The sequence below is a fragment of the Macaca thibetana genome, chromosome 1 (assembly GCF_024542745.1).
Source record: "Macaca thibetana thibetana isolate TM-01 chromosome 1, ASM2454274v1, whole genome shotgun sequence".
Taxonomy (NCBI): domain Eukaryota; kingdom Metazoa; phylum Chordata; class Mammalia; order Primates; family Cercopithecidae; genus Macaca; species Macaca thibetana.
In genome coordinates this window covers 11,301,733-11,325,963 of record NC_065578.1, presented here as the reverse complement: position 1 = coordinate 11,325,963, position 24,231 = coordinate 11,301,733, and the positions used below count along the sequence as shown (strand labels likewise).

Below are 24,231 nucleotides of genomic sequence, written 5' to 3'. Positions count from 1 at the left end.
GGGGAGATCGGGGGACGGGCCAGGACCTGGTCTTACGCTGAGCACGTGGCTCTTGGGTGGGCATTCGGGTGGTGGACAGAGCTGGCGGGGGGAAGGAAGAGGGGACAGGGCTGAGCCCTTTACAAACCAAAACCCCTAGGACCGGTGCCTGAGGCTGGCTGTGCCACTGCCAGGCTGTGTAGCCCTGGGCCAGCCGTCCACCTCGCTGAGCCCCGTCTCCTCCTTGCAGAACAAAGGTCATCACTGGGGGAGTGCAGGAGGCCTCTATGGGAGCCCACCTTGCAAATCAGAAAGGAAGGCTCAGACAATTCCCCCATCAGAGCCCAGCACTCAATCCATGCCATGCGGTGCTGAGGAAGACCCTGGCCTGCCTGGAAGGGGCTGCCCAGGAGAGAGAAGGTGCTCGGCACAAGATGGCTAGGAGCCCACTGCTCCAGGTGAGAGCTGGAAGACACGCGCTGTCTAGATGCCCCTGCCTGGACAGGTGAGGAGGGTCCCAGCTCCCAAGGGCTGCCTGGAAGAGCTGGCCCGGAGGCTGGGCAGGGATCAGAGTGCAGGGACCAGGGAGGGGGGTCAGAAGCACCCAGGACTCCAGAAGGCCTGAAGCTTCCAGGGAGGAAAAAGCCCCAGACACAGGCCGGCCTGTCAACAGGCAGCAGCCGCCGACTGCAGGCAGGTACTCCACGATGCGCTTCACAGCCCGGCCTTGATGAATGCACAGGCCAAGCCTCTGAAGTAGGTTCTACCATCACATTTTCCAAATGAGGAAACTGAGACACAGAGCAATTCAGTAACTCACTCGGGGTCACACAGCTTGTAAGTGGCAGAACCAGGGTCCCTCCTGCCACATGTGCTCCTTTCCCCTCCTGCCCCTGGGCTGATCACCAGCTGGTAGAAGAGGGGGAGAGAGGGGAAAGAGAAAGGGAAGGAGGGAGAGGGAGAAAGGGAGGGTAGAATGTAGAGAGGAAGGGAAGGCTGGCGGGAATACCCCCTGGGGATACTGGAGGAAAAAGTGAAAGACAAGATAGACTTTTAAACGTTCATGCCAGCATCCATCCAGGTGCTGCTCTGGGCAAGCCACGCAGTCCTCACACCCAGTCCAGTCTTCACCTCATTGCATTCTCCACATGCATGAGTTTCACCCGCATTACATCCCTACAGATGTACAGAATGCCACAGCAGCCACAGACAGGGAGCCTCGAGGCTGGGCTAGAAGTTCAGTCTCTGGAGCCCACGCCCCGGGCCTAGAGCTGCCCTGTGTTCCTCTGGCTCGGGCAGCCCCTTTGGACAGCTGGACACTCACCCACAAGCTCTAGCTTGGGCCGGGAGGTCTGGACCGGGTAGCACAGGTGGAGCTCTGAAACGACACCAAGAGGAAGGCTGGGGATGGTGGCCACAGAGGGCAGGAGCAGGCAGGGAAAGGACCCAGGCCAGGCTGGCAGAGAGCAACCTGTCCTCCCCAAGGCCCCAAGGACACAGCCACTTACTCTGGCGAATTCGCTTCCTGCAGGCCCTCCGGTGGCACAGGAGGAAGGTGCTGGAGCCGACCACCACAGCCAGCACCAGGATCACCCAGAAGAGCACTGGCCCTGGAACACAGAGACACCCCGCACTCTTTGCCTCACTGCAACCACACAGGACAGCCCCAGCCCCAGACTACTTCCTCCTTCTCCTGGGACACAGCTTCCATCATGGCTAACAACACCGGGTCCTTTCCAAGCCAAGGCTGTATCTCATCCAGCCCTCCCTCACCTGGCTCCAGGAAGCTGATTAACTATTTAAGGCTGAGATAAGGGCAAACTGTGTCTAGAGGGTGAGAAATGGAGGCGTCTAGGAGCCAGAACAAAGGAATCGAGGTCCAACAGACCAAAACTTGGGGACTGTGGAGGAGGCCCCGGTGTGACCAGCATCTGGCAGCACTGTTGGTGTGGCCGGAGTCAGGGTGGGGAGGGCCAAGCAGTGAGGGGAAGGAAGGGGTTGAACCCAGTCCCCTCCCAGCCAACCCTCTAGACCCACTTGATGAGGGCAGGCATGGAGTCCTCTCTGCACATAAACACGCCCCACAAGCATTCCCTGAATGAATGATCCCCAACCCTAGGCCCTAGGCACCATCACTACCTTCAGTTTAAAAATGAGGGGAGCCAAGGCTCACGAAAGTTCGTTAACCTGTCCAAGGTCACCCTGAGAGTAAGTGGTAGAGCCCCAGCCCAGGCCAGGCCAGGCCGGGTGGACTCCAGGACCCACGCTCTTAACCCCTATCTGGATCCACTTCTTTACACCATGGTACTGAACTCGCTTCCTTTTCCCCTTTTGTCCCTTACAGAGGTCATAGAGCTAGTGATTGCACTTTATTGAAGTCCATGTTCAGATGTTAAAAAAGTAGTATATGCCAGTTAAGTGCTTCTCAAATGTTAATGTGCGTATGAGTGCCCCGGAGATCTTGTTAAAGTGCAGTTTCTGATTCTCTAGGTCTTGGATGGAACCCACAATTTGCTTTCCTAACAAGTTCCCAGCTGGTGCCAATGTTGCCAGACAGGACCGTATTTTCAGAAACACTGGCCTGAGCACTACTGCCACCTCGTGTCAGCCACTAGAACTGCAAGTCCTAAAATGAGTAGCCTGGCATCATTCCATAAGCGCTAACTCTTGGGGTTTTTTGTTTTTTGTTTTTTGGTTTTTCTTTTGGTTTTTTGAGACGGATTCTCAGTCTGTCGCTCAGGCTGGAGTGCAGTGGTGCGATCTCGGCTCACTGAGACCTCCGCCTCCCGGGTTCAAGCGATTCTCCTGCCTCAGCCTCCTGAGTAGCTGGGATTATAGGCACGCACAACCACACCTGGCTAATTTTTGTATTTTTAGTAGAGACGGGGTTTCACCATGTTGGCCAGGCTGGTCTCAAACTCCTGACCTCATGATCCACCCACCTCAGCCTCCCAAAGTGCTGGGATTACAGGCATGAGCCAACGCGCCCGGCCTAAGAACTAACTCTTACAGAGGCCGTCTACAATGCTACACTGTTTACAACCCTGCGTGGTCTCTGCCATTACCATTCTACAGATGAGACAACTGAGGCTCAAAGGACAACTAGTCAAAGTCATGAAATCCATCAACAGAGACCTATTTTCTGAGTAGCAATTATGAGCCATGAGGATGAAGCTGTGAAAAAAAATTCTTGCCTACAAGAATTAAAGAATAGTTACTAGCAGCCAGGTGCAGTGGTTCACACCACTGTAATCCCAGCACCTCGGGAGGTTGAGGCGGGTCGATCACCTGAGGTCAGGAGTTTGAGACCAACCTGGACAACATGGCAGAACCCTGTCTCTACTAAAAATACAAAAAATTAGCCGGGCGTGGTGGCAAGCGCCTGTAAAACCAGCTACTCGGGAGGCTGAGGCAGGAGAATCTCTTGAACCTGGGAGGTGGAGGTTGCAGTGAGCCAAGATGGGTGCCACTGCACTCCAGCCTGAGCAACAGAGTGAGACTTTGCTTCAAAAAAAAAACAAGAATAGTCACTAGCAAGTGCCAGAGCCACAGCCCCAACTCAAGAAGCCAGAACCTGGAGTCAACCTTGATCCCCCTTCTCAGGCCATACCCACAAAGGAGACGCTCCCTCCTGGCTCCTCCTCATCTCCCTTCCCCAGGAGGAAGCCCCTCCTGGGAGTAGCGGGGGGTGGGCTGGGACCATTACCTGCATCCAGAACGGGCTTCCCCGTGGAGGAGAGAGCGATGGGAGCGCTGGTTGGGATGGGCAGCGTCTTACTGGCCTGGGAGTCCACCAGGGAGCTCAGAGTGGGGCTGGTACTGCAGGGAGAAGCCCAAGGCAGGAGTGATGGAGATGGGAAGAGGGAAGTGTGTACTCAAGAATAATTCCCTTTCTCTAGAGACTGCGCAGCCAGAGCCTGGGCCCCTAGATCCTCTGTCCCGAGTCTCTGCCAGGCATTTTGAGGGCAGGCACTGGGTTTCGTGGCCTTCTGGCTTTCCAGTGGTGTTAGCACAGAGATGGGCACACATTTAACAAGAACAGCCCAGGCCCCGCCTACACCCCCAGCCCAGCTGTCTCCCAGGCATCCCCTGGGCATGGCAGGGACAGCTCCCTCCCGCAGCAGCCAAACAGAGAGAAGGGGTGGGGGAGTCACCTGGCAGACGCCTCGCCATTCTCTGGGGTGGGGCTGCAGTCAGGCTGGGTCCCCACGGGTGGCGCCTCAAAGGTGGTGTCCTTCTCAGCCATATCTACAGAGGGGAGGTAACATCTGAGAACCAGCGCCAAGGAGGCTGGTGTCTCCAGGAAAGAGTTAACCAGGGACTGGTGGCTTCCAGCGAGTAGCACCACGGGAGCTAAGACAGTCAGATTTGTGTTTCAAAAGATCAAAGTGGAGAAGCTGGCCAGGCACAGTGGCTCACACCTGTAATCACAGCATTTTGGGAGGCTGAGACAGGAGCACCACTTGAGGTCAGGAGTTCAAGACCAGCCTGGCCAACATGGTGAAACCCCATCTCTACTAAAAACACAAAAATGAGCCAGGTGTGGTAGCACACACCTGTAATCCTAGTTACTAGGGAGGCTGAGGCAGGAGAATCATTTGAACCCAGGAGGTGGAGGCTGCAGTGAGCTGAGATCATGCCACTACACTCCAGCCTGGGTGACAGAGCAAGACTCAAAATAAATAAAACAAAGTGGAGAAGCTGCTACTCATCTCTAACAGCTGTGATCACCCAGGAAGGTGGCACAGTGATGCTAGACCTTTTGCTTTTAAGAGAAACCTGAAATCTCCTAATGTTTAAAAACAGTCTCAATGTTTAAAGTTTTATTCTTTTAAATCAAGTTTGTTAAGGAATTATTTATTTATTTATTTATTTTTAATTTTTTGAGATTGAGTCTTCCTCTGCTGCCCAGGCTGGAGTGTAGTGGCACGATCTCGGCTCACTGCAACTTCTGCCTCCCGGATTCAAGTGATTCTCCTGCCTCAGCCTGCTGAGTAGCTGGGATTACAAGGCACATACCAACACATCCAGCTAATTTTTGTATTTTTAGTAGAAACAGGGTTTCACGATGTTGGCCAGGCTGGTCTCGAACTCCTGACCTCAGGTGATCCGCCCACCTCGGCCTCCCAAAGTGCTGGGATCACAGGCGTGAGCCACCGCACCCAGCCTAAGGCACAATTTATATACAAGAAAGTATCCCCTGGCAGGGTACGGTGGCTCCCGCCTGTAATCCCAGCACTTTGTGAAGCTGAAGCGGGTGGATCACTTGAGCTCAGGAATTCAAAACAGCCTAAGCAACACAGCAAGACCCTGTCTTTATTTTTAAGTAAAAATAAAAAAAGAAAATGTCCCTAAGTGTGCACAGCCTGATGAGTTCTGACCAAGGTAACTAACTCCAATCAAAATACAGAACATTCTCGTCCCTCCAGAAGGTTCCCTAGTGCCCCTCCTCACTCACTCTGCCCCCACCTCCAGATCCAGGCAACCACTGATCTGCTTTATGTCACTGTAGAAGAGTGGATCTGTTCCAGAATTTCATGTCAACAGAATCATGCAATATGTACTCATTGGGGTCTGGCTTCTTTCCTTCTGCATAATGTTGTTGATATTCACTCAGGTTCATTCCTTTCTGTTGCCGAATGACGTTCTGTCGTACAGATGAACCCGTTTACATACCCGTTCCCCAGTTGACGGACATTTGGGTTGTTTCCAGTTTGAACTATGATGAACAAGGCAGCTATGAGTATTCTTGTGGGTGCCTCTGTGTGAACATATAATGTCACTCCTCTTGAGTGCCTAGGAAGGGTGGCTGGATCACTGTGCTGGCCAGACGAAATGTCTCTGAAGGCCAGTTCGAAGCTGGCCACCACTGCTCTGACACAGTCACATTGTTTTACAGATGGAGAGAGCCACAGGGCTGGAGCTAGACCCAAGAAACAGAGATGGCAAGTTCCAGCTCAGAGCACTCTCCTCTGGATGGCCCTGACTCCTGCCTGGGGACTAGGCACCTCCGTCGAAGCTTCCTGCTTTTCTGGGGCTGGAAAATTTGGCCTACATTAGAAGTGGGTTCTGCTCAGTCACTACACCTCTCCGCCCCCAGAGCCCTGGTGGAGGCACCCCTTTTTGATGTGGTACAAAGCAACCCCACACACATAACACACATCTCCCCTCTAGAAAGTGTTCGTGACACCTCTCAGATTTTTCCTGAGATAGACAAAAAAGTAAAGCCAGGATTAATTTATTTCTTGGATTGTAGGGAACCCTCCTCTTTGGGGAAGGTCACTGGACTCTTACCTGAATTAGTTGGAGCCTGGAGGCTGGAGGCTATGGAGAAGATGATGCGATGTGTTATGATGTGATGTTAGTATTTGAACCAGTGTTTGAAATGTCACTGGGTTTCAGTGAACACTTACTTTGAGTGGATTGGAGCTCTGGTGCTCAAACCCATTAACTGTGGCTATTCCCAGTTAGCATCATGAGGAGAGAGTCCCCTCCCCTCTCTCCAAGGCAGCCTGATGTAACTAGACAGGCCCATAGTCTCAGCTGCTGCTGAAACACCTGCTGAAATCCAGCAACAGATCTGCTGTCCCTCCTGTACGTGCAGAAGAGGGGGACCTAGTACTCCTTGGGTGCCTCTCATCCCCTCTCTGAATATACTATACCTCACTTGTAACTTTCTTTTTTCCTCCCTGAGTTAGTGATCCTCCCCTTTTCCTCCTCTTTGGATTTGAAGGTGAGGAGAAGGTATTACCTAGCCCCTAGTTAGTCTGCCTGTGTTCTCTGGTAAGGGCCTAGTGGAAGAGAAAAAAATAATCTGCCTACTCTTAGCCTTCATTTAAGAACTAAAAAAAAGATATTATTTACCAGATGGATATACTTCTCTTTAAATCTAAACACCCAGTCCTTGGGCCCTTTAAGGAATGGTCTTAGCATCAAGGCTGAACGGATTCTCTTTTTGTACATTCAGGAATTGCTTAAAATCAGGTGAAATTTCATCGTAATATTTGGACTGTATATTTCTTGTCAGCTTTTTCTTTTCCCTGGAGTTTCCAATTGCCTTTCTTTTTCTTGTTGACAAAAGGATAGTGTGCCCTCACCATATCCTCAGGTTTTTCAACTCTACTAATCATGAAATGTACTACAATTCTCTCTTTTATTCCTGGGAACACTTCCCTGGAGCCTTCCTTCCATTTTCCTGCTCTGATCTGGCTCAAGTGGTCTACAGCACATCATTCCGGGACTTCCCTTCCTTGCTCTGCTAGGATGGAGTGCCAGTCTCTAGGTTCCATGACTTCCTGTTTTCCTTCTTTTTTGCCCCCTCACTTAGCTGAATTACATCTTCAAATAACTTCCTAAGAGAGGATGTAGGAAGAAAAGCTTTCTGGACCTTTTATGTCTGAAAATGTTTTTATGCTGCTTTCAAACTTGATTGTAATTTAGCTGAGGTGATTGTAATTTAGCTGGGTAAATTCTAGGTTCAGAACTAAGAAGGAGGTGGGCGGGTGGTGTCTTCCAGTGGAAAGTACTCTGGGCTGACCCTTGGGATCCCTGCATTCCAGCTCTAGCTTTGGCCCTGTGCTTTTCTCTGGGTGTAAAAAGAAGAGGTTGGCTCAGACCAGAGGTAACCAGCTTTGACTAGTCTTCAAAAGCATTCTATGTGACCAGCACAATGACCCAGCCACTCCTCCTAGGTATTTACCCATGAGAAATGAAAATATACATTCACCCAAAGGCGTGTACAAGAATCAGCCAGTCATGGTGGCTCATGCTGGTAATCTCAGCACTGTGGGAGGCCGAGGTGGGAGGATCGCTTGAGCCCAGGAGTTCAAGGCTGCAGTGAGCCAAGATCATGCCACTGCACTCCAGCCTGGAACACACAGTAAGACCCTATCTCTAAAAATAATAATAATAAAAGATATAAGATAAATTCATACATGTTAAAAAAAAAAAAGAATATTCACAGCTGTTTTCATTCATAATAACCCTAAACTGGAAGCAACCCAAATGCCATCAACTGGCAGGTGGATAAAATCATGGTGGCACATCTATTACGTGTGGCATGGGTAATTTCCATTGATCCTGCTTTGCTTAAAAGCAGGTCCTTCTGAAATGAAGTCTATGCTTCTGGTCAGGTGCACAGATAAATTGGGGCTACCACTGTCGGGAAGATGCCTGGAGCACTTTCGGGTGCCGAAGACCTGTGGCTGGTGGCGGATGCATAGAGGGAGTCAAGGAGCAGGACACTTGTACAGACATGAGGCCTGGCACATGCCAATGTTTGCACTGGGAGGGCCACATCAAGGTGGTCAACAGACCCAAGCAGCAGGAGCAAGAAGAAACAAATGGCCGGGCTGGGATTACGGGCTCACGCCTGTAATCCCAGCACTTTGGGAGGCCAAGGCAGGTGGATCACGAAGTCAGGAGTTCAAGACCAACCTGACCAACATGGTGAAACGCCGTCTCTACTAAAAATACAAAAATTAGCCGGGCATGGTGGCACACTCCTGTTATCCCAGCTACTCAGGAGGCTGAGGCAGGAGAACTGCTTGAATCCTGGAGGCGGAGGTTGTGGTGAACCAAGATCGCGCCACTGCACTCCAGCCTGGGCGACAGAGTGAGACTCTGTCTCAAAAAAAAAAAGAAAAGAAAAAAGAAAATCGAATGCAGCCAGAAGCCTCCTTCCTCCTGCGATTGCCCTCCAGCGCCCTCTGCTGGCAAGGTTTAACTGCATGCTCCCTGTAGAGGAGAAACGCGGAGGCCAGTCATTGATGGCAGCGCAGGGATGGAAAGGTGAACGGAGAACCTAGAGACGTGGACTGATCACAAGCACACTTTCTAAAAAGCCTTTTCTTGCCCTCTGATCCCATATTGTTCCTTTTTCATAGCATTCTGTGCCCACCCACCTTATGGATGTAATGAGTTTGTGAATATTTCTGCAGACACGAATTTAATGTTGCTAAGTACTCTTCTATTCCTGGATTTATCAAAGCTTCATGTGTGGTAAGAATTTCTGGTTTCGCAGGTTTTTATTCTCCTTCGTAGGGCTGGTTTTCCTTATAAGTCTCTGCTCATTCATATTTATTTTAAAAGGGTTATGCTTGGCTGGGCGTGGTGGCTCACGCCTGTAATCCCAGCACTTTGGGAGGCTGAGGCACAAGAATAGCTCAAATCCAGGAGGCAGAGGTTGCCGTGAGCCAAGACCATGCCACTCCACTCCAGCCTGGGCAACAGAGTGAGACTTTGTCTCAAAAAAAAAGCGGGGGGGGGTGGTTACACTGCATCCATCAATAGATAAATGTGGTATCTATACACAATGGAATACTACTCAGCCATCATAAGGAAAGAAATCATGTCTTTTGCAGCAATATGGATGGAACTGAAGGCCATATTCTTAAATACAGACATTCAGATACAGAAAGACAAATACTGCATGTTCTCACTTCTAAGAGGGAGTGAAATACTGTGTCCACACGGAAGTGGAGAGCAAAATAAAAGGCAATAGAGACTTAGAGGGGTGAGGGGGTGGGAGGTACAGGTGGGTGGACCATGAGAAATTATTTAAGGGGTACAATGTACGCTATTTGGGTGATGGATACCCTAAACATCCTGAGTTCACCACCCCATCTAAGCGTGTAACAAAATTACACTTGCGCCCCATACATTTACACAAACAAAATAAAATCCTAAGGACTCTACTGAATATTCCAGTCACTGAGCGGGGACAGTTTCTTCTGCTGTGTTAGTATGTCCTGTTCGCAATGGGTCTCTTCCCTGAGTAGGAAGTCGGCCAGGAGACCCTGGGCCCGTGGGCGGAGAGTGTGAGCTGGCAGCCTCCCTCCATTTCAGGGTTGTGGGGTGGGGCTAACCTGTTGACAGTGCACTTCCAAATACCCAGGTAAAGAGGGCTTTACAAACAGAGTGACAGCACCCCACTGGTGGCCTGAGCTTTCCCCAGATACTCCTTTAGTGTTCTGACTCAAAAAGACGATTGTTGGCCAGGTACAGTGGCTCAGCCTGTAATCCCAGCACTTTGGGAGATGGAGGCAGGCAGATCACTTGAGGTCAGGAGTTCCAGACCAGCCTGGCCAACAGGGCAAAACCCCGTCTCTACTAAAAATACAGAAATTATCTAGGTGTGGTGGTGGGCACCTGTAATCCCAGCTACTTGGGAGGCTGAGGCAGGAGAATCGCCTGAATCCAGAAGACGGAGGTTGCAGTGAGCTGAGATCCCACCACTGCATACCAGCCTGGGCAAGATGGCGAGACTCCTTCTCAAAAAATAAATAAATAAATAAATAAAGAGACAATACTGGGGATTAAAAACTCAGGCATCATCTGTGCAAACTGGTCAGTGGCCGTGCCATACCACTGTACACATTTTGAAGTTGTGTTTGAAGACGTAGTCATGGGCTACTGCACATCACAGCTCTCCACTTCCCTCCTGCTCTTCATCTGCCGGCCTCTTCCAAGCCCAGAGCCTCTCTGGGGGTCCTAGAAGCAAGTCACCCCTCACTTCTCTGGCAGCCCTCACAAAGTCACATGGGGTGACCTTTCCTCCACTTGTTTTTTTTTTCTTTTTTAGACAGAGTTTCACCTTGTCGCCCAGGCTGGAGTGCAGTGGTGCAATCTCGGCTCACTGCAATCTATGCCTCCCGGGTTCAAGTGATTCTCCTGCCTCAGCCTCCTGAGTAGCTGGGACTACAGATGCCTGCCACCACACCCAGCTAATTAGTGTATTTTTAGTAGAGACGAGGTTTTGCCATGTTGGCCAGGCTGGTCTCAAACTCCTGACCTCAAGTGATCCACCTGCCTCAGCCTCCCAAAATGCTGGGATTACAGGCATGAGCCACCACGCCTGACCATTCCCCTTGGTTTTGTCACCACTCTTCCATCTGTTTTAAACCACCTGGACATTTGTTAAAATCTCTCAAAGCCCTTTAAAAAAACAAAACAGAACAAAACAAACAAAAAACGGTCAGGGTTTTAGCAGTTTCCTGCACACTGGTAAAGTCAACCATCCTGAGTTAGAAACCTCTTCAGAAACTTGATATTCATCTCTCTAAGTCAATAAAACAGCCTTGCAAATAGGTCAAGATTTTACCAGCCCAGGGCCGGGCATGGTGGCTCATGCCTGTAATCCCACCACTTTGAGAGGGCAAGGCGGGCAGATCACCTGAGGTCGGGAGTTCAAAACCAGCCTGACCAACATGGAGAAGTTGCGTCTCTACTAAAAATACAACATTAGCCGGCTGTGGTGGCGAGTGCTTGTACCCCCAGTTACTTGGGAGGCTGAGGTAGGAGAATTGCTTGGACCCAGGAGGTGGAGGTTGCAGTGAGCCGAGACTGCACCATTGCACTCCAGCCTGGAAACTCCATCTCAAAAAATAAAAGATTTACCAGCCCAATAATTTCAGGAAGAATTTTTTTTTTAATCAACAGAATCTCTTACTAAAATGCTAAAACTGGGCTTTATCATTCCATTCGCTGGGTCTGACTACTCAAAGGATAACCAGAACCCAAACCTGATCTAATTAACAGCCGAGGGTGTTGGTCATTTGCCCCCACCCCTGGCTGTGGGTGGGGAGAGGCACAACAGTGGGACGACAGACGCCACCCCGTGGTCGAGGCCTGGGGTGGGAACTGCTTACCCTGGGGCTTGGTGCCTGTCTCTGCTGCACAGATTGGGTAGGGGACACAGCGGGCACAGGAGTTGGTGGCTGATGTGGCACAGATCATGCCAGGTCGACATTCGCAGATGCGGGAGGAGTTCCATGCACACGGCGTCTTCTCCACGAGGTCGTCTAAGGGACACAGATGAGGGTCATGGAGAAAGATCAGGATGGCAAGGGCAGGGGGTCCAGAGGGTCCCCAGGAGGACAGAGAAGCAGTTGTCCAAGGGTCCTCCAACAAGAAAATAAATGCTCGTCTGACTATGCTGTTGAGCAGCAATCCCAGCATGCTCAAAATAATTATGCAGGGTGAAAGAAGGCAGGCAAAAAGGGAGGGCACGTTATATGTTGCATTTACAGGAAATTCTAGAAAATGCAAGCTATTGCATGGTGACCATAGGCAGGGGGTGGGAAATGGTGACAAGGAACCCGAGGTAACTTTTAGGGGGAAACGGCTGGTTGCTCAGCTGCATGCATTTGTTAAAACTTGTCAAATCGCATCCTCTAATCTGTGCATTTTACCATATGCCCACTACCTCTCCATAAAGCTGTTAAAAGGAAGTCCTCCAGGGGACAGGGTGAGTGGGCATGGGTGCAGAGGAGCCAAGACTGGCCATGACTCCGTAACCATTCAAAGCTGGGTGATAGTACACAGCCATCTCTGACTCACTCTACAGCTGAATATGTTTGAAATTTTTAATGATAAAAAGATTTTTTGGCCAGGCGTGGTGGCTCACACCTGTAATCCCAGCACTATGGGAGGCCGAGGCAGGTGGATCACAAGGTCAGGAGTTCGAGACCAGCCTGACCAACATGGTGAAACCCCATCTCTACTAAAAATACAAAAATTAGCCAGGCGTGGCGGCAGGCACCTGTAATCCCAGCTACTCAGCAGGCTGAGGCAGGAGAATCACTTGAACCCGGGGGGGGCAGAGGTTGCAGTGAGCCAAGACAGTGCCACTGCACTCCAGCCTGGGCGACAGAACGAGACTCCATCTATTTTAAAAAAAAAAAAAAAAAGTTTTTTCTCCAAAATCAAAAAAATAACATGTTAGAGGTATTATTTTTAATAAGTGTAATAATGCTTTTGTATGTGTTCGGGAATATTTTGCAACGCTCCACTTAGAGGTAAATACAGAATGACTGGATCAGTAATTAGGCAAATGCGGCTTCTCCGCAAGAGTAGTTCTCAATCAGCAGGATACTTAGAGGCCCAGCATGATAATGGTAAGGGCTGGACAGTCTCTTCTTACAACCTCCAGAGCAAGGGAACTGGGCAGGATTTGGGGAATTTGTGCAGAGGGTGCATGAGCTCAGCAATGAATGAAACCATTTGGGACAACGGCAGCTATTATCATTATTATTATAGCTCTTAAGATAATTGAGTATGTGTGAGACAGTCTCTCAGCACTCTACTCAGATTAACCTACAATCATGTATTTAATTCTTACACAGTTCTCTGAGATAGATACTACTATGCCCATTTTGCAGGAGAGGAAACTGAGGCACAGAGAGGTTAGGAAACCTGCTTGAGTTTATAGGCTATTAGGCGGGAGAGGCGGGATCTGAACCCGGCACTCGTGTTCTAGAGCTCATGCCTTTAGCTACTAATACGCCGCTCTACTCGCTCGTAGGGCTTCAGTTAGGAGAGCTGAAGGAATTACTGGGCCCAGAGCTAACGCTTCTTTCTCCATATGTCCACATGGTGGTTGTGGCAGACTGTATTTTCCCAGAACATGGCTACAGCGATATTTCTGGCCCTTCCAGAGCCTTGCCACTTACCCATCAAGAAGTAAAACTGTTTTCCTTCCCTTCCCTCAGTCTCAAGTGAGATTTGTGGTTGCCTCAACAAACAAGAAGTAGTGGAAGTTCTGTGTGACTTCTGAGGCTAAGTCATAAAAGGGGATGTGGCCGCTGCCTCTCTCTGTCTCGCTGTCTCTCTCCCCCTCCTTCTGTCTCTCTCTTCCTCTCTCTCTCTCCCTCTCTCCTTCTCCCTCTCTGTCTCTCTCTCTCTGCCTTTCTCTCCCTCTCTCTTTCTGTCTCTGTCTCTTTCTCTCTGTCACTCTCTCTGTCTCTCTCTGTCACTTGTTCTCTCTCTGTCTCTCCCTGTCTCTCTGCTACTCTTTCTCTCTCTCTCCCCCCCTCTTTCTGTCTCTCTCTCCCTCTCTCTCTCTGTCTGTCTCTCTCTGTCTGTCTCACTCTCTCTTTCTGTCTCTATCTCTGTCACTCTCTGTCTCTCTCTGTCACTTGCTCTCTCTCTCCCTCTCTCTCCGTCACTTTCTCTCTCTCTCTTTCCCTCTCCCCCTCTTTCTGTCTCTCTCTTTCTCTGTCTCTCTCTCTCTCTGTCTCTTTCTGTCTCTCTCTGTCACTCCTCTCTCTCTCTCTCTTTCTTTCTCTCTCTCTTTCTGTCTCTCTCTCTCTCTCTTCCTGTCTCTCTCTCTTTCAAGACTTTTATGGCTGGGTGCAATGGCTCACATCTGTAATTCCAACACTTTGGGAGGCTGAGGCGGGCGGATCACTTGAGGCCAGGAGTTTGGGACCAGCCTGGCCAAGATGGTGAAACCCCATCTCTACTAAAAATAGAAAAAAAGAAAAAGACTTCGCCTTTAGAACCCAGCCACCAGACCATGAGGAAGCCCCAGGTAAGACATGAAGAGGCTGACATGGAAAGGAACCGAGGCCGCAGCCAGGAGCCGACACCAACCCCAAGGCAGGTGAATGAATGAGGCTTCAGAGCATCCAGATCCGCAGCTTTTGGGCTTTCCAGCTAAGACCCCAGACATTGTGGAGCAGAGACAAGCTGTCCCCGAAGTGCCCTGTCTGAATTCTGACTCACAGAATCTGTTAGTACAAAGAATGGTTTGTTTTCACAACTAAGTTTTAAGAAAATTTGCTATGCAGCCTCAGTAACTAGGACAGAGCCCTCCAATGACAACAAACAGTGTCTGTGGTTCTTTTTGGCCTCCCCTGACTCTCCGCTCTGCTGCCCAAAAGCAGCTCTGGACAAGGAGACGGACTCACACATTCCCAGTGGCCTCCATGAATAGCCGGGGCCTCTAAAGTCACAGCAGCCTGTGGCCTGAGCAACCCCCCAGCCCACATGACCCTCGGGGTGCGGCTGGCGCTGGGAGGTTGTGATGGGCTGGACACAGGGAAGCCCCATACCCGCATCCTGCTGTGCGTGCACACTCAGTAAGTGCTTGTCAAAGCAGCTCGCGGGCCAGGCTCAGTGGCTCACGCCTGTAATCCCAGCACTTTGGGAAGCCGAGGTGGGAGGACCATTTGAGTCTGAGTTCGAGAACAGCCTGGGCAACATAGTGAGACCCCTGTCTCTACAAAAAAACATTTTTTTAATTAGCCAGGCATGGTGGTGTGTGCCTATAGTCCCAGCCACTTGAGAGGCTGGGGCAAAAGGATCATGTGATTCTGGAAGGTCGCAGCTGCAGTGAGCTATGATCGCACCACTGCACTGCAGCCTGGGTGAAACAGTAAGACCCTGTCTGGGGGAAAAAAAAAAAGAGGTGGCTCATAGAGGCAGCCAGTGGGGTGGACAAGAACCTGGAACCTGGTGGCACTTGTCTGAGTTCAAACTCCAGCCTGCAGGCCTTGGAAGTTCCCTGACTTCCCAAAGCCTCTGTTTCCTCTTCTGTAAAAGGGGAATGATGACAGTCCTTGAATCACAGAGTAGTTACAAACATTAATGAGCCGAGTTTGGAACAGGTGGGTGATTCACAAATGCTTCCTGGAAGGAAAGAATATGCAAATATGGAAGCCCTCTGAAAAGAGGCGACCCCCGTCGAAAACCCACAAACATGAGGGGGAGTTCCTGGAAGTTCACGGTTCAAAAATGCAGAGAGGTAAACTGAGGCCCAGGGAGGGACGAGGTCCTTACCTCGAGAACAGCTCACGCAGGCCGTGCAGCGGCCAGCCTCGTCCAGGTAGTAGTCAGGCTCACACTGCTTCCTGCAGTCGCCAGACCCCTGTGGGCACGGCTGCGTTGGGGACAGACCTGGGGAAAGAAGCAGAGAAGCTGCAGACCAAGCCGCCTTGGCAAAGGGCCTCACTCCCCACCCAACCCTGAAGCCCCCTCATCCCTCACCATGGCCAGCTCCCAAACTCCACACATCAGCTCAGTCCAGCCTTTCAGAGGGAGTCCTGAGGCTCAGAGAGGAGAGGGACACTGCGTGCATTCCACACGAGAGGAGGGTACTCACTGCCCCCCAACCAGCTCCTGCCCACTGTTCTTCCTGAGGCCACCATGCCACAGCTTCCCCCAACCCCGTCTCATGGCTCTGTCACTCCCCTGCTCAAAACTTTGGGTACAGCTTCGCTGAGAGCTCAGCACACTAGCGTAACTCCTGTTCAGAATGGTATTAGGTGGGGAGGGGCTGGGTGCCTCCTACCTCCCTCTTTTAAAGACCCATGTGGGCCAGGCGCAGTGGCTCACGTCTGTAATCCCAGCACCTTGGGAGGCTGAGGCGGGTGGATCACTTGAGGCCAGGAGTTTGTGACCGGCCTGGCCAACATGGTGAAACCCCATCTCTATTTAAAAAAAACAAAAGTAGCGGAGTGTGGTGGCAGGCGCCTGTAGTCCCAGCTACTCGGGAGGCTGAGGCAGGAGAATCGCTTGAACCCGGAAGGCAGAGGTTGCAGTGAGCTGAGATTGCGCCATTGCACTCCAGCCTGGGCGACAGAGCAAGACTCACCTCAAAAAAACAAACCACAAACAAACAAAAGACATCATAGAGAGAATGAGCAAAGCCATGGAGCAGGAGAAGGTACAACCATAGGACAAGAGCTCCAACCCAAAATTATTAGAAGTCCCACAAATCCATTTTTTTTTACAAAACCAACCCAAGAGAAAGGAAGGTACGTGCACACAAGGATGTATGTTTCATTCTTCATTATAGCCAAAGGCAGAAACAACCCAAATATCCAAAAACTGGATAAACACAGCACGGCATATCTACGCCGTGGAGGGCTATTCAGTAATAAAAAGGGACTAGGCCAGGCGCAGTGGCTCACACCTGTAATCTCAGCACTCTGGGAGGCCGAGGCAGGCAGATCACCTGAGGTCGGGAGTTTGAGACCAGCCTGACCAACATGGTGAAATCCCATCTCTACTAAAAATACAAAATTAACCAGGCGTGGTGGCGCACGCCTGTAGTCCCAGTTACTCGGGAGGCTGAGGCAGGAGAATTACTTGAACCCAGGAAGTGGAGGTTGCAGTGAGCCGAGACCGCGCCATTGCACTCCAGCCTGGGAGACATGAGCGAAACTCCATCTCAAAAAAAAAGAAAAAGAAAAGGAAAAATGACGAACTGAGGGTTGACCCTTCGCCATGGGGACCTGGAGGGCATCAGGTGGACACATGCAGAGGCTGGCCAGCTGGGTCACAAGTGTCACAGCAGCAGAGTGGGACCCATTTCCCTCTCACAAACCAACAAAGAGGGAAACAGAGGTGAGAGATGGGGCACCGGTGCCTGGCACAAGGCAGGCCCTCTGCACTGCTGGCAAATGAATGAGTCCGCTCGTGTCTACCTCTGCCCCTCGATGCTCTCAGCCCTAGATCATACCTTGCCACTCTCTTCTCTCCCCACCAGGAGAAGACCACAGATGAGTGCCCGCCTGCTCCAAACACCCCCACTCATGGGCCATCCACCAATCGGGCACCCCAGGGAGACGACCCACAGCTTCACGGGGAAATTACCTGGATCCGAACTAGGCCTTCCCACGGAGGAGGGAGAGCCGGGAGCCCTTGTCAGTTTAGAAGCAGCTTCCTGGGCGAGGCGGGTGCCCCCTCTTAGAGGCATGGTGCTGGCATTGGAGGTTGCTGGGGACACCGGGGTGGGCTTGGCCTGGGGGATGGTGCCACTGGGGAAGAAGCCAGAGACAGGACTGGTAATTCTGCCAATGGAGCAAGGGAGGCCTGTGATCAGGAATAACAGTTTCCACAGAGATGGCGTCCCGGGCCCTCGGCCCACCACCTCTGGCAGGCGCACTGTAAGCTCCTGGGAGCAAGGCCTGCGTTTTCCAGGCCCTCTGGGTCTCCTAGGGGCTCAGGGCAGGGCTGGGCACACTCTAGGGCCTCAAATGACCTGAGGGCTTGGCAGAGAGGCACCCGGAATCCTGACACCATGGGCTGAACCCCACCTACACCCCCATGCCCAGTTGCACCCTGGGCGTCCTGTGGGGTGGGACAGCCTCATCTGAAGGCCAGCTTGGGGCAAGAGGAGGAGGCAGAGCCAGGGAGTCACCTGGAGGGTTCCTTGCAGTTCTCCGGGCTGGCACAGGCAGGGCTGGCGCCTGGGGAAGCTGGTTCACAGACCGTGTTCTTCTGCGCCGTGCCTGCAGCGGGGACAGCAGTGCCTTCAGAATCGGTGTTGGGGACCCAAATTCTCCCGGAATACACGCTTCACTACCACAGTCCAGAGTTGGAGATGGGGTCCTTGGAAAACGCAGTGGTCATCTGGAGGTGGCGCCTGCCTGGCACCTGTTTTCCGTTGGAGTAAAGCAGCCTACCTTTCCCTGGAGAATTACTCCCCTCTGATCTCAGCATCTGTGGTTAGGGGTCGGGACCGACTGAACCCCCTTTCCAGGAATGGCCATGAGACCAGGCTGGACCAATCAATCCATTCCACTCCTCTGACCATGATAAGCCAGTTCAGGGATGGACATCTGACCCAAGCCTGTGAGGCAGAATTTAAAGATTCTGGTTTGGGATTTAAAGGTTTTGGTTTTTGGATATTAAAAATGTAAGAAAGGGAAGTTGTCTTCCCACTGGCGCTGGGCAGAGCTGCCAGTAAGTATCTTGTAGACAAACCAACAGAGAGGAAAACAGAGGTGAGAGATGGGGCAAGACAGAGCCCCGGATCCAGCCATGCCTGAAGCTTCTCAGAGCTACCCCCAGACTTTTAAGCTACACGTGCTAAAAAATCGGGGATTTTGCTACTTGCAATCCAAGGAGTCCTGGAGAATGCTGGATGGAAGCAGAGTGGAGAAGAAAACACACGCATCATCCATCCAGTGCCCCTGAGTTTGCCTGTCATGTCCTAACTGTGCCAGGAAAGTCAGTTTTATTTACTTATTCATTTATTTGAGACAGAGCCTTGCTCTGTCACCCAGGCTGGAGTGCAGAGATGCAATCTCGGCTCACTGCAACCTCTGCCTCCCAGGTTCAAGCAATTCTCCTGCCTCAGCCTCCCAAGTATCTGGGATTACAGGTGCCCGCAACCATGCCCGGCTGATTTTTGTATTTTTAGTAGAGACAGGATTTCGCCATGTTGGCCAGGCTGGTCTTGAACTCCTGACCTCAGGTGATCCACCCTCCTCAGCCTCCCAAAGTACTGGGATTACAGGTGTAAGCCACCATGCCCAGTCCAGTCAAATGATTGTAATCATACACACTTCACCAGGCTGTCGTCAGGATAAACAGAAGAGTGCACATGAGGTGCCCATCACACTGTGTGACACGTCTGGTAAATGCTGTGTCCTTACCCCCATCTAGACTCCTGTTCCATCACTTAGAAGTTGACCTGTATGTCACCGGGTGCGGTGGCTCACGCCTGTAATCCCAACACTTTGGGAGGCCAAGGCGGGTGGATCACAAGGTCAGGAGTTTGAGACCAGCCTGGCCAACATAGTGAAACCCCATCTCTACTAAAATCTCAAAAAATTAGCTGGGCGTGGTGGCGGGTACTGTCACACACAAAAAAGAAAAGTGACCCGTATGTGTGGGACTTCGCTCTGAAGGTTTCCGTGGAGGTGGGCGCGAGCAATGCTGACCTCTCGTGTTCTGCAGCATGGTGGAGAGGCGACACCTAAGCTTAGGCATTTCCTGCTCTGTCTTTGCAGGCAATTTACCTGCCATCTCCAAACCTCGATTTCCACACCTGGAAAATGGGGCTAATACTGTCTGTCTTACGGAGACTTGAGAATTTCAGGAGAGACAGCCAGTGAAGGCTCTTAGCGTGGGGCTTGGCTGATTGGAGGCAGAAACTGCTTTCCATTTTACAGCTGGAAAAACACAAGCCCTGAGAGCTACCCCATGGGTGAGTCCACAGGGGACCTCAGAGATTAACGAGGGTTTGGCAGCTGAGATTAGAACACTTCTAAAACAGTGCTGTCCAACGGAAGTATGTGAGTCACACAGGCCAGCTCAAATATTCTAGGAGCCACATTTTAAAAGGTAAAAAGAAATAAGTGCAATTAATTAATTTTCACAGTATATTTATTTAACCCAGTATATCTAAAATATCATGTTTGCAGGCAATCAATATAAAAATAATTAATTATATTCTTGTTTATATTAAGTTTTTGAAATCCAGTGCATATTATATACACAGCACTTCTCAATACAGACTTAGCTGCATTTTTTTGTTATTTTTATTGTTTGTTGTTGTTGTTGTTGTTGTTTTGAAACAGAGTCTAACTCTGTTGCCCAGGTTGGAGTGCAGTGGCACAATCTCAGCTCACTGCAACCTCCATCTCCCGGATTCAAGCAATTCTTATGCCTCAGCCTCCCGAGTATCTGGGATTACAAGTACCCGCCACCACACCTGGCCAATTTTTGCATTTTTAGTAGAGACGAGATTTCACCATATTGGCCAGGCTGGTATCAAACTCCTGACTTCAAGTGATCAGCCTGGCTCGGCCTCCCAAAATGCTGGGATTACAGGTGTGAGCCACCACACCCGGTCCCTAGCTGCATTTTAAGTGCGTGGCCACTTGCCACGGGCATTGGGCAGCTCGGGTCCAGGGGTAGCAAAGGGAGGCCTCTGGCGCCGCCGTGTGGCAGTCTCAGGAACACCGCCCAGACAGTCCCTCCAGCAGGAAGCCTCGGCTGGAACAACTGAACTCAAGATGTTTTTCACAAAGATACAAAAGTTTCTGAGCTGAAAACTTTTTGGAAGTTTGGCCTTTTTGGAGAGGCCCCCAAGGCCTTCAGCTGCACTCCCTCATTTGACAGATGGGGAGACTGAGGTCCAGAGACAGGTGGGAACATGCCCCACAAGTGCAAATGTTTGCAAAATCCTAGGTATCTGCTGCCCAGTCTACTGCGGCACTCTCCCCTGCTTATGGGTGGCAGGCCTCAGCATTTCCTCAGCAGAGCGCTCTCACCTGATCCAAGGGGAATATGACCAGATTTGAACTCCACCCACCCCAAGCCTGGATCTCCCTGTCAGGTGCCCCCATATCTTAATTCAATGAATTTCTATGGGGAGCAGGTGCCATGCCTAGCATTTGATCAGGCAGTGGGGAGATGCTGATGAACACCAGGGGCATGGTCTTTGCCCTCAGGAAGCTTCCAGCCAGGGAGGGAGACAGACATTGATCAAACCAAGAGACAGAGAGAAGATTATATCCACATTTGCAAAGGACACAGTGCTGCCGGCTTCCCTAGTGAGAGGCCAGGGAAGGCCTCTTGAGGAAGTGGGATGGAGAGCTCAGGGCGGAGAAGGACTTGACTAAGTGAATGAGGAGGGAAGGGTGTCTCTGACAGAGAGAACAGCACGTGCAGAGGCCGGGTGGGACAGAGAAGCACAACATCCCCCGACCTGGAAGAAGGGCAGCGCAGGTGGGGCCCAGAGAGTGACAGTTTGGTGCTGAGAGCTGGGGCTGGGAGAAAGGAGGGGGCTGTGTTGGGATCACATCCTGAGACTGATTCTGGGAAGATGGCGTAGGCACGTTTTTCCCCCGTCCTCCCACCAAGAACTGCCAAAAGCCCTGGACATTACGTACAAAATAAATGTAAGAAGACTCTGAAAGACGAAGAGAAGAAGGTAGGTCAACTGAGGGCCTTGGGACCAGAAGGACACAGTGGTGAGTCCCTGGAGTTTTCTTTTTTCTTTTTTTTTTTTTTTTTTTGTTTTGTTTTTTTGAGATGGAGTCTCACTCTTGTTGCCCAGGCTGGAGTACAATGGCGTGATCTTGGCTCACTGCAACCTCTACCTCCCAGGTTCAAGTGATTTCCCTGCCTCAGCCTCCCGAGTAGATGGGATTATAGGTGCCTGCCTCCATGCCTGGCTAATTTTTGTATTTTTAGTAGAGACGAGTTTTCACCATGTTGGCCAGGATGGTCTTGAACCCCTGACCTCAAGTGATCTGCCTGCCTCGGCCTCCCAAAGTGCTGGGATTACAGGCGTGAGCCACCACACCTGGCCTTGTGTCCTTATCTTTAGAGTAACAGGAAGATACTGAAGCATTTCAGGTATATACCCGTGTGTGTGTGTGTGTGTGTGTGTGTGTGTGTGTGTGTGTGAGAGAGAGAGAGACAGAGAGACAGACAGAGAGGATCAGATTCAGATTTGGTCTTACAAGAGTCATTCTGACTGTCTGCCCTGGGGGCTGTATAAGAGAAGGAACTGGGGGTGAGAAGGTGGGGAAGATAATTGGGGGCCAAGTCTACAAGACTCGAGGACGGGCTGGCTGTGAAAGATGAGGGAAGAGGGGAAGGACAACAGGGGCAGACAGTGGTAGCGATGGGGGTGACTGCCAATCCCCAGGTCTGCACAACAGGGCATGGGACTCCAGAGAAGGACCCGGCTGGGGGAGAAACCACAGGAACTTCGTGGTACTTTTCTCCTCCATGGACACGGGGCTGCCTCTGAGCCCGTCTCCCCGGCTCCATGCACGCTGCAGCTGCGGCACCCACTTCGTGCTGTGCTCCAAAGCCCACCCACTCCTCATGCCTCCCTTCCGGAAGATGGTCCCAATGCCACCCAGACAGTTTCTGTGGCCCGTACCCCTTCTCTGGTTACGAGCAGCCTCGACACCTTGTACTATCAGAGAAGTAGAAGTCAGAGAAGTAAGAAACTTGTCTGAGGTCACATGGTAAGTTGGAAAAGAAACCCAAGTTTCTCAAGGCTTGAGCCCGGAGCCGGATCTCTCAGCACCTCTAACTCCCAATGCCCTGAACCTGAAAGGGTGAAATCAACCCCAATCTTCCAGGGAACTCCCAGGATAGAGACTTGAGGTTTCCTTCTTGTTTAGGGGGCATCAGATAACCTCTGCCTTGAGCCTCAAACCAAACCAAGACCTCCTCCAGCCAGGTCTATGCCAGGGGACAGCAGGGTCTCTCTGTACCTGGAACACAAGATGGGGGAGGGCAGCAGAAGGGCTGGGTGCTGGGTACACCCCTGGCCCATCGCCAAAGGAGACACGATCTGTCCGACAGGCTCCGGGAAGCAGGAGGTCGGAAGTCAGTAGTGCACGGGGATGGGCGAAAGGTGCAGCAGCAACGGCACAGATCTCTGTCCTGGGCCGAGGGTGGGGACACTGACCTGGGAACTTGACAATCATCCCTGCTGGGCAGACAGAATGGAAGAAGCAGCGGGCACAGGAGTTGACGACAGACACGGCACAGAACATGCCAGGCTGACATTCGCAGACACGGGAGGAGTTCCACGCACACGGCATCTTCTCCACGAGGTCGTCTGAAAGGACACAGACGGTGTCACAGAGGGGAACAGAAGAAAGGCGTCTCTCCAGAGAGCTCTTGAGATGAGGGAGAGAGAGCAGTCAGCCTCTCTCCACAGGCAGCCACAGTGCAGCCTCCACCTCCCAGCTCACCCCCCTGGTGACCACTAAAATTGGATTAAAAATCAAAATAAATTAATGTACCAATTTTTTTAAATACAAAAAAAAAAAGGCATGAAGGAAACTTAGACGCACATTGCTAAATGAAAGACACCAGTCTGAAAAGGCTACACACTGATTCCAACTACATGACATTTCTGGAAAAGACAAAACTATCGAGACAGTAAAAAGACCAGTAGCTGCCAGAGGTTCAGGGGGAGGGAGAGATGAAGCGATGAGCTCAGGACACATTTGGGGCAGTGAAAATATTCCGGATGCCACTGTGATGGTGGGCACGTGTCATCATCCATTTTTCTAAAGCCCTAGAATGGGCAACACCAAGAGTGAACCCTGATGTAAACTACGGACATTGTTAGTAATAATAACGCATTGTTAGTAAGAATAATGCATCATTATCGGGTCACCCATGCTAACAACTGTGCAACACTAATGCCAGGTGTTCATGACAGGGGAGGCCGGGCGCAGTGGCTCACGCCTTTCATCCCAGCACTTTGGGAGGCCGAGGCAGGAGGACCATTTGCCCTCAGGAATTCCAGACCAGCCTGGGCAACATGGCGAAATCCTGTCTCTAAAAAAAAAAAAAAAAAAAAAAAAAATTAGCCAGGCATGGTAGCACATGCCTGTAGTCCCAGCTACTTGGGAGGCTGAGGCGGGAGGATCGCTTGAAGCCAGGAGGTTGAGGCTGTAAAGAGCTGTGATTGCACCACTGCACTCCAGCCTGGGCAACAGAGTGATACCCTGTTTCAAACAAAAAATAGGGGAAACTGTGGGAGACTGGGAAGGGGATAGAAGGTATATGGGAACTCTGTATTTTCTGTTCAATTTTCTTGTAAATCTAAAATTGCTTCAAGAAATCATTTATTAATTTTTTTTTTAAGACAGAGTCTCACTCTGTCACCCAGGCTGGAGTGCAGTGGTGCTATCTCGGCTCACCGCAGCCTCCATCTCCCAGGTTCAAGCAATTCTCCTGCCTAAACCTCCTGGG

At 51.0% G+C, this 24,231-nt stretch overlaps 1 protein-coding gene across 1 annotated transcript in view; it reads right to left on the bottom strand.

Moving 5' to 3' along the window:
• TNFRSF8 (TNF receptor superfamily member 8) overlaps window positions 1–23,083 on the bottom strand; it is a 38,987-nt gene extending 15,904 nt beyond the window's left edge. Inside the window, exons 1-9 of the mRNA XM_050789416.1 lie at window positions 22,931–23,083; window positions 17,906–17,996; window positions 17,359–17,522; window positions 15,541–15,657; window positions 11,628–11,780; window positions 4,134–4,227; window positions 3,686–3,798; window positions 1,488–1,589; window positions 1,304–1,357 (exon numbers count right to left, since the gene is read on the bottom strand). Of these exons, the coding sequence (XP_050645373.1) occupies window positions 1,304–1,357; window positions 1,488–1,589; window positions 3,686–3,798; window positions 4,134–4,227; window positions 11,628–11,780; window positions 15,541–15,657; window positions 17,359–17,522; window positions 17,906–17,996; window positions 22,931–23,066 (1,024 nt within the window). The 5' untranslated portion in view covers window positions 23,067–23,083. The remainder of the gene's footprint in view (window positions 1–1,303; window positions 1,358–1,487; window positions 1,590–3,685; window positions 3,799–4,133; window positions 4,228–11,627; window positions 11,781–15,540; window positions 15,658–17,358; window positions 17,523–17,905; window positions 17,997–22,930) is intronic.
• Window positions 23,084–24,231: the final 1,148 nt, after the last annotated feature.